Source organism: Papio anubis, chromosome 10 (genome assembly GCF_008728515.1).
Source record: "Papio anubis isolate 15944 chromosome 10, Panubis1.0, whole genome shotgun sequence".
NCBI lineage: Eukaryota > Metazoa > Chordata > Mammalia > Primates > Cercopithecidae > Papio > Papio anubis.
This window is the reverse complement of record NC_044985.1, coordinates 84,416,681-84,430,537: the sequence shown is the minus strand read 5'-3', so window position 1 is coordinate 84,430,537 and position 13,857 is coordinate 84,416,681. Positions and strand designations below refer to the sequence as shown.

Here is a 13,857-nt window from a genome sequence, read left to right as displayed (position 1 = left end):
AGGAGAAGTATGCCTAATGCATACATCTGAATGCATAAACATTAAAAAACAAAAAACCCTGTCCACCAACCTGAAACATCTGAATTCCTTGGGGTGTTTCTATGGGAAAGTCTTCTAGAGCACTCATGAACTTTTCGGGAATGTCGGGAAACTTCTGGGGATCCTGAACAGAAGATTACTTCACAGTTAATTTTACAATCTGAGTGAGCAGCTTGGAAAAACACATGGAGATAAAGTTATCCAATCTATTCTTTTAGATCTTAGATGCCAGTTCTTCTGGGAGAAAGCTCTGAGCTTCAAGTTCTGTAAGCTAGTAGCAGTTGCTTGAATAATAACTACATCTATTTATGTGCACAGAAAAATAAATGTTATTTCCAGGAAGTAAAGATTTCCTTTCATGACAAAGTCTTTTTTTTGAATGAATGGAAATATGGATACTTCTAAATGGAGGCTGTGTTTCCAAACCTGGGCCACTCTTGTGGGCATGTATCTCAAATAAACAATTGAGGGAGTAGGAAAAGATTAATCTACAAGGATGTTCAATTGCAGATTATTTGTGATAGTAAGGAAAGTAGAATTAAGCCAAATATCCAACAATAGGGAACTGATGGTACATCCAAGTACAATATTCCGCAGTTATAAAAAATAACTTTGCAGAAATGTCTTTAATGGCATTGAAAAATTCATGAAATATAGTTAAATAAAAAAAGTTACAAAAATTTATGTACAGTATAATCCCATGTTTTGTAAAAAAAAATATAAAAATATAAAAGTATGTATTCCAAAATGTTAATAGTGGTTATGGTAGGATTATTAGATTACAGTTCATTTAAAAAATTTTGCTTCTCTGTATTTTGAGTTATTTTATAATGATAGAATATATAACAAATAGAAGGTAATATGTAAGATAATATTTGATAACCTATTAAATATGCTTATCTATTAAATATATGATAATTGAATATGTTTTTCTTTTATATCTATTATGTGTTATATGTGATAATGGTTAATTATTAATACCATTAATACGGATTTTATATGTGATATAATCTATTAAATACACATGTACATATTTTTAGATTGAATATGTATAAAATTATATACTGATTATATATTTTTCTATTGAATATGTTATATAACACATAATAGAGTATACAATGTATAACAGAATATACTAAAATAATACTGATAATAAATAAGGTTAATAAAATAATAGCAAGGACTGGCTGAACTAAGAGAGCAAAGCTCTCAGTCATAAAAGGGTTGTAGGTGTAGTCATCTGTCTGCCATTTTAGGATCACTTCGTGGCTCATCAAGGGGGCGCTCATGATCATGGATCATATTTGGAGAAACACTGTGGGGGTTATTTTAAACTAGGTTAGGCTAAAAAAATAGTTAACAGAAAAGTAAAAACAATCTAAATGTCAAAAATAAGGAATGGATCAAATAATGAATGGTGCATCTATCTCTAAACATGCCATGCAACCATTATGTCATGATGCCACTGAAAAATAATTAATGTCACTGAAAGATGATTACATTGCTAAATGAAATAAGCAAGCTATACTACACAGTTATACAGATACATACACATATACATATACATCCATAATGAAGGGTTTCGAAGCATGCACACCAAAATAGTAATAGTGTTTATCTATGGGTGATGGGATTATAAAAGAGTTTCTCCTCTTTTTTAACTTATTCACATTTTCTAAATAGTAAAGCATTATTTTAATTTTACTTATTATTTTAACAAGAACATGTTCTTTAAAAACGGAAAAGATATGGATTTACTTACTGAAGGCTTTTCACTACAGTAGGTCAATCTGATCTTGCATGTTAGTGTTTGTCACACAAATAAGGCAAATGGTATAATAAAGTTGTCCCTTTCTCAGCCCAGGGGTGAGGAAGGGAGAGGGAAGGAGAGGAGCAAAGTGGCCCAGGAGGAGACGTTGGAGACTGGGAGCACCACATTGAGGGCCGCAGCCCAGGAAGCCTCCACGTGTTATCAAAGGCAGGCGGGGAAGTCCTTCATGTGCAGATCTGTGCTAAGAATGTCAAGGCACCCTGAAACCCAGAGAAGCCATTTACCATTTGATTCAGTCCTCGCCTCACTTTCAGGTAGAATTTGAAGAGGAGGCTGATGATGAGGGTTCGCCTGTACTCCACCATGCCACCCTCAGCTGCTGGCGGGATGTAGATCTCATCCAGGACCCATCGGCAGGCATCACTCAGCATTTGGTCATCCCATTGCCTAGAAGGAAAGAATGTTAATGTTTCATAGAAGAAGGCAAAGAGAGAATATCATATTTGGATGTACCATAATTTGTCTTGCAATTTCCCTGTTGCTGGATTTTAGTTTAATGTTAGTTTCTTTACTATTAAAAATAATCTGCAATTGAGCATCCTTGTAGGCAAAAACAGACACTAAACTGACATGCAAAGAAAGATGGAGAGCAAGTTGTATCCACCTTTGAAGTCTAGACAAAATATCTTCAAGAGAGTTTGTTAGCTCTCTTCAGTATCTGATGCAGTGGTTCCCAAACTTTCTACATTAAGTCTTCCTATATTATTATTTTTCATTTCCAGGATTGCGAATGTTGATTTACCTTAAATACCTGGGTTAAAAAAGCACTAACGCCAAAGCTTCCTGAGATCTGGGACTTTGTTGATCTTGTCCACTGCTGTATCTCCAGCAACTATCCTCCAGCCTGGCATACACACTACACTAGGTAAATATTTGGTAAATAAAAAATTATTGAAGATAGCAGTAAAATATTTCAGAAATCAATGTTTCTATATAAATTTTTTGGAAGCATGAAGTTATTTTTGTATCTGCGAAAAAACTCACATTAAGTTCTAATTGTTAACAATGAGTGGATAGAAAGTATTATAGAAGCACTAGTTGGAAACATTTTTAAAAATTACTTTTCAAATGTTAGCGATAATGAGAGTGACAGGAGGAGGTCATTTAATCTTTTAAACATTTCATCTTTTTCAAATGTGGCTTAAGGACATTTTCAGATGTCTTAGGACACAGTATTGGCAACTTACTATACAGGCTAATTAAAAGTGAAAATTTAAAGATAATATCTACTCAAACTAAGTAATTTGTGCATTAATCGCATTGCAGAAACCTGTAATAAAAGAATCATTGTACCTTAAAAAGGGCGGCTTTTGGGTGGCTTGTACTTTATACTTTTCTTCAGTGCTTAAATTTTCTAAATGATTGTATGTATTTTTATCATCAGAAAAAATTCCCCAAGTGCTAGTTTCATTAAAAAAAAATCTAAACTAGAAAGGCCTGATTATCATGCCCCAGATGTACTATGACATACCTCCCAATGAGCTGCTTGCAGGTTTGGCTTGCAGAGACAGTGGTGGGGCCCACGCTTCCATAGAACATTTGAAGTTTCTTGATTGTGTTCGTGCCGTCTTCAAACTTAACGCTCATCCCAGCATTGACAATGGCAAATGCGTTCTCCTGACGCTGGGCCATCCGGAGTCCAAACACAAAGTGCCACTGGAGATAGGAAAACACTCAGAACATTTAGTGCTTACTCCACAGTCTGCCATACAGCAATACTTTCGATGAGTGGATCTCCAGGCACTGTGACTGACTATAGTCGACATATATGTCGTATATGGGTACTGTCCAATGTGGCTCATATATATTAATACTTAGTCCTTACAACAAGTCTGCTCATTTCCAATTTATGATGAGGAAACTGAGATGTGAAGTAACTTGCACAAAGTCACACAGCAAGTGGCAGAACTGGGGTTCCAAGCTAAGCAGCCTGACTCGAGTCTACGCTTACTGGCTAAGCTTTATGCCTTTCAACCCTGAATGGTCACATGTGGCCTCAGGCAAGTGACAGAAAAAACTGGCTCTTTTCTTTAAAATGAGAAGGCTGGGTTAGATCAGGTGGTGCCTTAGGGGCTGCTGAGTTGAATGAGGGGAAGATGGGCAGATAGGATGGCTCTTAGATAGAACTACCACAGCTTCAGTTTCATCTGTTTTAGTTTGCTGTTCTATGTAAATTTCATTAGAATAAAGAGTTGTATTGTTTAAAAAAAAAAAAAAAGAAAGAAAAAGCTTGAAAACTACTGGACTACTGGTTTCTCCAGTTCTTTCTAGGAGTAGCCTGTCCTTCTTGGTTGAATCTCATGACTAGAGTGGAACATTGGAGCCATGAAGTGGGAAAGCCTCTTTGTGTGGCCAGCATCTTGGCGGGCGTGGGGGAGATATTAAATCCTACCACCATGGACCTTGTCAAGGATAAAACATTTCTGTCATACAAAACACTGGTGACAGAGAAGTGTTTGAGACACGCTGATCATATTTACTCTGTTCTACTGATGTATGGAGACTTTCCTCTCCATTCCTGCTGCCACTGCCCTCACCACCGTCTCCCGATTTATTGCTGGAAGTGCTGCATCAGCCTCCTAGTTGGTCATTCAGTCTTTAGTCTCTCCCCGATCTGATTTATCCTTTAACTTTCTACTCCATTTATGTTCTTAAAGTACCACTTCCATTTAATTTTTACTTTGCTTTAAAGCCTTCAGAGGCGGCCATCTGTTAGAACACATACAAACTCCTTGATGGAGCAATGGATGTGTTTAGTAATGGAGCCCAGCTTCCCTTTCAATCTCACTCATGGGCTGCTCCAGCCCCATGCCCCATTCCCTGGCCTCCCAAACTGCCATCCCCAACCCCCAGGCTCTCCTCCCTTCTCTCCACTGATTCAAAGGCTACCATCTTCTATGCTTCACCCCCATCACCCTTCCTCCCCTTTCCTCCCTTTAGGCTCTTCCCCTCACCAAGCTACTCTGAGTGGCTTGCTGTCCACTCATTTCCTGTCTGAGGGTATTAGTTATTTCCTACTTCAAGCTCTTCCTGTTAGATTTACCGATCTTCAAGGACAGGACCCCTTCTGTACCCTTAGTGTCTTCTGGGTTTACCACACTGTGCCTGGGATATAGATTGGTAAGTGGTTAATAAGTAAATAATTTTATTTAAACTATTTGGTTAATAAATGTTGATTGACTTGGAGGTAATTTTATGATAATGAACTTTCAGCCAGAAACTTGCTGTAGATGATGTTGACTGGATTTACTTAATCTTGGGTAAGATGCATATTTACCTGAGACCGAAAATTCAAGTCACATGAAAGGTTCTCCTTTTGCAAGGCCAGTGTGCCCTTTAGGTAATATAATCTTATAGGACCACTGCCACTGTACCCTTTAGGTAGACTGGCTTTGCAAAACGAGAATCTTTCATGTAATATAGAGCCTAGGATACTTTTAGGGGCCCAGGGAAATGTTTTACTTTTAATTTACTGCAGACTACTAGATGGGGTAGGGAGGGAGGGGGGCATGAGTTGAAAAACTACCAATTGGGTAATATGTTCACTACCTGGGTGATGGAGTCTGTATCCCAAACCTCAGCCTCTCGCAACATACTCATGTAACAAACCCGCACCTGTAGCTCCTATATCTAAAGTAAAAGTAGAAATTTAAAACATCTTTTAAAATTAAAAAAAATATATAAGACACTGAACGTAGCTTGGATTTATATTGTTACAATCATTTTTATATATAGATATAGCTATACAGGCATACAGTTTATTTTTTATGGAGGAAGAGATTCAAAAAGGCAAAAGTGCCTAGGGCCCATAAAAGTCATAGTGTGGCCCTGATATGAAAGCAAATCAAATGGTCATTTGGAAATGTGCCCCTCCCTGTGTGGCAGCCCAGAAAATCTCCCTAGAGCATTGTCCTGGAAGCCTGTCTGCAGGCTCATTGCACAGGTCAGCGGGGCTTCCCTCGGGCTGGGCAGTGAGTCAGGGAACCCTCACCTGAGTGGAGTAGGGAATATAAACAGATGACACAATCTCTTCTGATTTCAAGTCCGCCTCAGGTGATCTCTCAAGGAAAGGACCATTTAAAGGAATCTGCTGTTGTCCTTCTGTTTGAGAAAATCACCCTTGGTTAGGATGTGTTTATCAAATTGGAGAATATGTTGCCAGTGACAGATGTGATGTGTGGTGGAAAGAGGGTGCAGGCTGGGATCCATGTCTGGTTCTAGCTCCAGCTACGAAGCTGGGCCTCCTTTGGCAAGTCATGGAAACTTTGGGGTTCTCAGCTTCAGAGTGGCAGGGTTGGTCAGATAAGCTGCAAAGTCATTTCTGGTTCTTACAGACCATTATATGCTTCTCATAAAATTTGGCCTGGAAGAGCTTTAAAGCTATTTGGAAACAACCTAGTACAATATATACATTTCACAAATGAGAACACTGAGCTCCAGAGAGGTTGAGTGACCTTTGCAAAGTACCAGAGGTGGGACTGGTGGCAGAGATGGGATTCCCGATAGTCATGAGACATTTAGTGGGGATACATTCTGAGAAATGGTGTAGTTAGGTGATTATGTTGAGTGAATATCATAGAATGTATTTACATAAACCTAGATGGTGTAGTGTACTGCCTACCATACCATCTAGGTTTGTGTAGCAATAGCTACAACGAGGCTACAGGGTGTAGCTATTGCTCCTAGGCTACAAAATTGCACAGCATGTTACTGTGGTGAATACTGTAGGCAATCACAACATAATGGTAAATATTTGTGTATTTAAACATATCTAAACACACAGAAAAAGTACTGCAAAAATATGGTGTTATTAATGTAATCTTATGGAACCACCGTCATGTATGTGGTCTGTTTTTGGCTAAAAAATTTTTATACATGAGTGTGTGTGTGTGTGTGTGTGAATATATATACATATATATGTGTGTGTGTGTATATATATATTTAAAACAGCTTACCATACTGTTTTTTGACCCATACTTTTTAAATGTAATTTTAATCAAGAAGATATCTTACATTAATAGCCCTATGAATAATATGTATTTATTTTTATTTCTTTAAGTTTAAATCATTTTCTTTCCACAAAGCTCATGGCATCTTTGAATAAAGAGAGGAGGAATAAGTAATATGCCCCACAAACTTGATTTTGTTTAAAACAAAAAGTGCTATAGGAAAAATGGCCATCTTTATGAATCTCTGCAATAAAATATGGCATAAACCTTTAAAGCCACAGAGATACTTCTCATTAATTTTTCTTCACCTGCTTTGATACTGCAATTTAGATTGATCATAAATGTGGCCAAATATTTAAGAGAAATTGTCTACACATAGAACAGCCGGAGAGCAGGATAATTGGTCACAGTTTCACCCTTAGGTTTGAGGTGATGTAAACAGAGCCTATGAATCTAAATTAGAAGTACTTGGGTCCCTAATTAATGGTTTATAGCAGGAGCTATATAACTGATAGTGATGAGCACAGAAAAAAAATGCTTAAAGCTTGGTCTCTTACCTTTAGATATCAGATTGATGGCAGCATTTCCTGCTGCTAAAATGGGGTTTAGGTCAGAAAAATTAGGCTGGCTCACCACATGTCCTCCTAAAGTCTAAATAAAAAAAAAGATGGCATTTTAAAAGCTATACTTAGTTATTAGACAAATACGAAATTATGTATACAGGGTTCTTGTGTAAGTTTTATATTCTCTCTCTTTTTTTTTTTGCGTCATTGAAAGAGCTGGCAGAGTTTGGGGGCAGTTAAATAGATAGATAATATATTGTGCAAGATTCCCACTCCTGACTCCATCCAAACTGACAGCTTGAGAAAATATTCCTCTTCCATGTGCAATGAAGAGGAACATTTCTTTGAGAACTGACTCTAGTATGCATTTGTCTTTGTTCAGAAGCCTTCCTTGATAGTTATGTTTACTTATGAGGATAGACACAAAGGGAAGTGAATGGGAATTTAGGGGCTGGTGCCTGCAGGTTAGGGAGAAGAAGGGGTATAGTTAAAGGGTAGAAAGTGTGCACCAATATGCGGTAGGTAGAGAGACTGGAGCCTGGGGAAACCTAAAGAACCAGAACAGGAGCATCGCATTCAAAATGCCTGTGGTGCTGCTGGGGAGTACAGGCTGCTTTGCTGCCCTAAGCCTCAGTAAAGGCTGCTTCATACACAGCCTCGAACAGTGGGCCTTTGAAAGACTTAAGGGGACAAGTTGATGTTGAGAGGAGCAACGTGCTTCAGAAAAGGGACAGAAGATGCAGAAGGTGAAAACACATAGTGGGTTTTGAGAATCAGCCGAGGGGCCAGAAGAAATCAGGAGACAGGAAGTATCTCCTGGCCCTATTAAATCCTGCTGAACTGCCCGTCATATGTGAAATGAGGAATGATTCAAACTAATCATTTTAAAGTCTTAAATGGTAAGAAAACTCCATAAAGCTAAACAACTGGGGGATATCCAAGAATGGACATGTGGGATACACATGTTTAGAAATTCACCTTGGTGCAAAGGCCTAAGAGGAGAACCAGCCATACAAGAGTATTTTGGAAATGCAGGCTTGTGTTTACTATACCTTGGATAAGACATATTTCATGGAATTTTAGAGCTGGACATAGAGATAGTCTATTTGGTTGAATCTTAGAGATAGTCTATTTGGTTAAATAGAGACCTTAGAGATTGTCTATTTGGACCTTAGAGATAGTCTATTTGGGTGAATCTTAATTTTTGGTGTGACTTTTTTTTATCTTAAATTTTGGTGTGATTTTTTTGTCTATAGTTTTTACTTTTATTTAAAAATTTTAGATTGACAATAATTATATATATTTATGGGGTGCAATGTGCCGTTATGATTTATGTATACATAGCAGAACGATTAGATCAAGCTAATTAAAGTATCTATCACCTCGTGTATTCATCATTTCTTTGTGGTGAGAATATTTAAAATCTACTCTTGTAACAATTTTGAAATATATGTTATTACTAATTATAATCATCATGTTGGGCAACAGATCACAAAAGCTTATTTCTCCTGTCTAACTGAAAATCTGTGCCCCTTGACTGACATCTCCCCTTACACTGGGCCTTAATTTTTCAAATGAAGAAACAGCAGCTTACAGAGGTCAAGCGACTTCTCCAGAATCTTGTGGCTCCAGCACCATAATTTTGCTGTACCATATGTTACTCACTTTGCACACACACATACACACTCAACATGATGCCTTCATCTTGGGCATATGCATACTCATACTCATATTGTACAGACTTGTTCAACGTTGACTTGACATTCCTCTTCAGAGGAATGTTTGTTAAACTGAACAGAACTGTATGACTGTCTATAACCGTGACTTATCTCATAGAACAACAGAACATACGGCCATATTCCTAATCTGGGCTCCTGCAGGTGTCCTCAGATGCTTCAGCAGAGCTCGATGGGTCTTAGTCTTCTCCTTCGGTTGCTCCGAAACGATAAAATGTAAGGCATCATTCAACTGGGCTAGGCTGTATCCCGCACCTATTGTCACCCCTGAAAACACAGTAGTGAGACGTCAGCTTAAAGGAACTGTAACCAGAAGGGGTTGCATGTAAATGGTCTTTTAAATATATCTCCTCTTTTCCTATTTGCTTAGAATGACAAGACCCAAAGATAATTAAAGATATTTCTAGCAGCTTGCTTTATTCCCAAATATTTAGTACCGAATCCTTTTCCCCAGTCATGTATACAGTCATGTATGCTGTACATTTTAGCACATATCAACCACAGATATCTGAAATTTATTACTTTCTTTATTTCCAATTTAGTTTTCCTGAATAAATTGATCCAACATGAAAATTCCTGCCATGGTCCTACAAGATGTTTTAAAGATCATCAAGCCTAAGTGGGAGCTGATCTGCACAACGTGTGTGGCCCATCAGCCTGTCTTCCCCAGCCATCTCTTCCTATTGCTCTCTTATGAAAAAGATGACAATAATAGATACCTTCCTGTACCTTGGGTCAGAGTTTTGTTTGTGGGTATGCTTACAGAGTATGATTTGAGTAGTGAAGTCATCTACTCCATGTATTCTCAATGGGGGCAGTACTGTTGCCAGGCTGGAGTGCAGTGGGACGATCACAACTCACTGCAACCTTCAACTACCAGGCTTAAGCAATCCTCCTGGCATAGCTGGGAGTATAGATGCAAGCCAGACTTGGCTAATTTTTACATTTTTTTGTAAAGACTGGGTCTCACTATGTTTCCCAGTCTGGTCTAAAACTCATGGGCACAAGTAATCCGCCTGTCTCAGTCTCCCAAAGTGTTGGGATTACAGGCATAAGCCACTGTGCCCAGCCCAAAATCTCACTCTTCTTATATATAAAGCACCTATTTGCATTCAACACCTTTGACATAACTAACTCCGTCTTAGAAGAAGACTCCATTTTGTATTTCATAAGGTACTTTGCCAACAAGGATAAGATGTTTTGTTTAGTGAACAAATAAAAAAATAAAGACTACGTCCAACCAGATAAGGACACAAACAAGCACACTCTTCCACTATCCGTTCTTGCCAGAACACTCTGTGACTATAAAAGATTTGGCTTTCAGTAGCTTGAAACAGCAGTTTTAACTGACATCAGCTTGCAGTCACTCACTGTAAAAACTCAGCGTCTGCCCTGAAGGCACCTCAGACTCTTCCCTGCACGACCAACGGGCTGCCCAGCCCAGAGAATGACTCCTTTTGTTTTCTTCCCTCCCCCTGCACTGGTTCATTAGCCCTTTCTTCCATCTTTTTCCTCTTGATGCTAAATGTTACTTCACTGTGGAATGTTTAACTTACAACATCTACATATAGACTAAGTGTATTATTTTGTATGGTTTGCAATATTGACTGGCTTGTGGAGTGGCTTGAGCCTGTGTGCCCACAGCTCTGACTACTGAGTGAACGGGAGGTACTAAGGAGAACTGCCTCCTTGGGAACTCCGTGTAGCTAGTGGCTTTTATGATTGAAATAGCACCAGCAAAAGCCTGACTCTGTGGAAAGACACAAATATGCATGGACCTGGCTACCTGTAACCTAAGGACATGTACATAAACAGATACACAGTTTACCTGTGGTATTAAAATTTCAGGGAGGGAAGATTCAGGAAACAAAGCCTATCGCTCCTTACAGGGGTGACAATGAAGAAAAGGTTGAGAAACGCTGATCTAGTTGTACAGGCTCCACCTCCCCTGTCCTTCTAAAAATAACGAAACCTAAAATGACTAAATACATTTATTTAAAACAACTTTAAAAATAGCTAAAAATAACTAAATACCCCCCACACCATCCTCCCAACCCTCTCCCATACCTGGCTGGCCTCCCCTTGCTCTGTCTCTTCCTATGAGTCTGTTAATACAGACTTTCTAATGGGTAAAAAAATGAACAAGCGGACTGACTGCAGCTTGGCAGGTCAGAGGGGATAGCAAGACATTATCCACTTGATTTCCATTTTCTCATTGAGAGAGCCCTGTTTTATTGGAGTTTTAGCTCCTATAGCCTGTTCTCCATTTAAAGGTTTAGTGTGGGTAGCAGATGGTGGGATATGTTTTTCAGACAGCCTTATTCAGTGCATGGTGTGGAAGGAGTGAGGGGACCTAGGATTTAGTCCTGACTTGGCCATACGTTAGCTGTGTGATGCTGGGGGAAGCTACCTAAGCCCTTTGATTCTGTATCTTTGGTAGGATAATGGAAATACCAAGGCTACTTGCTTTGTCCATGTCCCAGGGTTATCATGAGGATCAAGACATAAGAGATATGAAACCACTTGGTAAGCTGTGAAAAGAGTGTAAAAATAAATAAGGCTGTTGTTCACAGTTATATTTCAAATTGTGGCCCAGACTTTTTGTGTGTGAGTGTGTGAGTGAGTATGTGTAGGTGTGGGAATAGCTTTGACAAATTTGTGAATGAGGGAGTAATGTGTGGCAAGAACCTTTGCTACTGGCTAGCAAATGTCTTCAATTTTCTTATTTGTTCAACCCCTCGACACCTGGCTGAGCTATGTGGCGTCTTCCCACCACTGTGGCTCCTATGACATATAGTACTCAGTGATGCAGCTGAATGGATCAGTTTGGAAAAGATCATAGAGGACACAGAGTAGGTGCTCAATAAATAGCTTTGACTGAATAAATGAGGTCAGATATTCTATGAATTGCTCAAATTTGCCCAATGCATGTAATCCATTACCAACAGCCCACCAACACCAAAGATTACATCTTATTTGAAAAAGAAGGTGCTTACCATCACCTGTGGTGTTCACAAAATGTAGTTCTGGAAGCCCAAGTGGAAATATAAAAACTGGATGGGATTCATTTTTGAATTTAATGCTGGGTCCTGAAGGGAAAAGTATTTAAAGTAATTAGAAACGCTTGAAAAGGAAGACAATGGATGCCAATAGATGTCGTTTACTGATAAGCCAGAGGGCAAATTGTGACTTTAATGATTCATTTGCAAAAGAAGATCCAAAGCGTTATAAAGGACCATAAATATCATTAATAAAAATGAATTGCATTTATGAACAGTTTAAAAAGAAACACAAATATTTGGGCTACTTAGTCTAGACTGAAGAACATGGGTAACAACCACCTACCCAATTCTGTGTTTCCCATGACAAGCGGGGCTTTGGGGAAATTGGCTTTCAGCTCCAGAAGGTCGTTCAGGGTCGCAGGGGTGATCCATGTGGTTCTCTCCCCTTGGAAGGTTAGCCTTCTCTTGTTTGGATCTTTTGCCATTCTCTGTAGAGAAGCAAAGCCAATTTGTTTTCAAGTAAGGCTCTTGAACAACAAGCTGTGAGTGTATCTGCTGCTCTGGGCATCCAAGCAGGCTACTGGTCATTTTAGCTTTCTGAAGAATCTCAACTTCTAGGGATCAGGAAAGGGTGGTCTGTTTGAAATTACCCAGACTAATAAGATCTGTGTGGGTACCACTGAATAAGCATCATGACAGGTGTCTATTGATGACTGGATATAGAATAAACTCTGTCTGTGAAGTGAGCGTGTAAAGAGGAAGCAGCATGTTACCGTGAAAGTGGCTTAGTCAGGAGTTAAATCACAGGCTTCTGGTTCTGGTTCTACTCTAACAGTGACTCAGAGCGGGCTCATCTTTGGGGATTAGGGGGATTAGGTGTTTTTTTTTTTTTTTGTAGGACAAAACTGCTTATAGGCAAAATTAACCTTAAAAAAATCCTTTAATCTTTCACCAGGAATAGTGCAAATGGAATGTGTATATATATGTGTGTTGTGTGTGTATACACACATATATACAAGTATACATATGTATATATATATACATATATACATGTATAAGTATATACATATGTGTGTACATATGCACACATACATATTTAGATATGAAGGTACTTCATAAAGTTTGTCGAGAAATGGAATTAAAAAATAAAAATAATAAACTTTATTTCTCAACATAATCTCCATCACAAGACACTTTTGTAAGTGATGATACCAACCATTTAGTCCATCCCTCAAGAACTGAGGTTCTTGGAAATAATCATGTTAATGCAATCTGTTTACATTATTAATTGAAGAAAAATGGGTGCCTCTTACAGATTTTTTTTTTATAAGATTAGGAAACATAAAGAAATCAGAAGGAGCCAAATCAACACTGTAAGGGGGATATCTAACAACTTTCCTTCAAAACTCTCCCCACAATGTCCTTGTCTGATGAGAGGAATGAGCAGGAGCATTGCTGTGGTATAGAAGGGCTCTCCGGGGAAGTTTCCTGGGCATTTTCCTGCTAAAGCTTGACAAAAATCTCGTAGGAGGATGCAAAACACCCTCCTAATAAGCAGATGTTAGCATTCTTTGGCCCTCCAGAAAGTCAACAAACAAAATGTCTTGAGCATCCCAAAAAACTGTTGCCGGGACCTTTGCTCTTGACTGGTCCCCTTGTGCTTTGACTGGGCCACTTACACCTCTTGATAGCCATTGCTTTGATCAGGTTTTGTCTTTGGGATCATACTGGTAAAGC

General features: G+C 38.7%; 1 protein-coding gene across 2 annotated transcripts in view; it reads right to left on the bottom strand.

The window, feature by feature from the left end:
* The window catches only part of AOX4 (aldehyde oxidase 4), an 85,278-nt gene that overhangs the window by 35,317 nt on the left and 36,104 nt on the right, over positions 1-13,857 (bottom strand). For both annotated transcript variants that reach the window (XM_031651147.1, NM_001308436.1), the window contains 6 exon segments: positions 12,464-12,608; positions 12,115-12,207; positions 5,862-5,971; positions 3,342-3,526; positions 2,095-2,257; positions 71-163 (listed from right to left, as the gene is read on the bottom strand). In XM_031651147.1, the coding sequence (XP_031507007.1) occupies positions 71-163; positions 2,095-2,257; positions 3,342-3,526; positions 5,862-5,971; positions 12,115-12,207; positions 12,464-12,608 (789 nt within the window).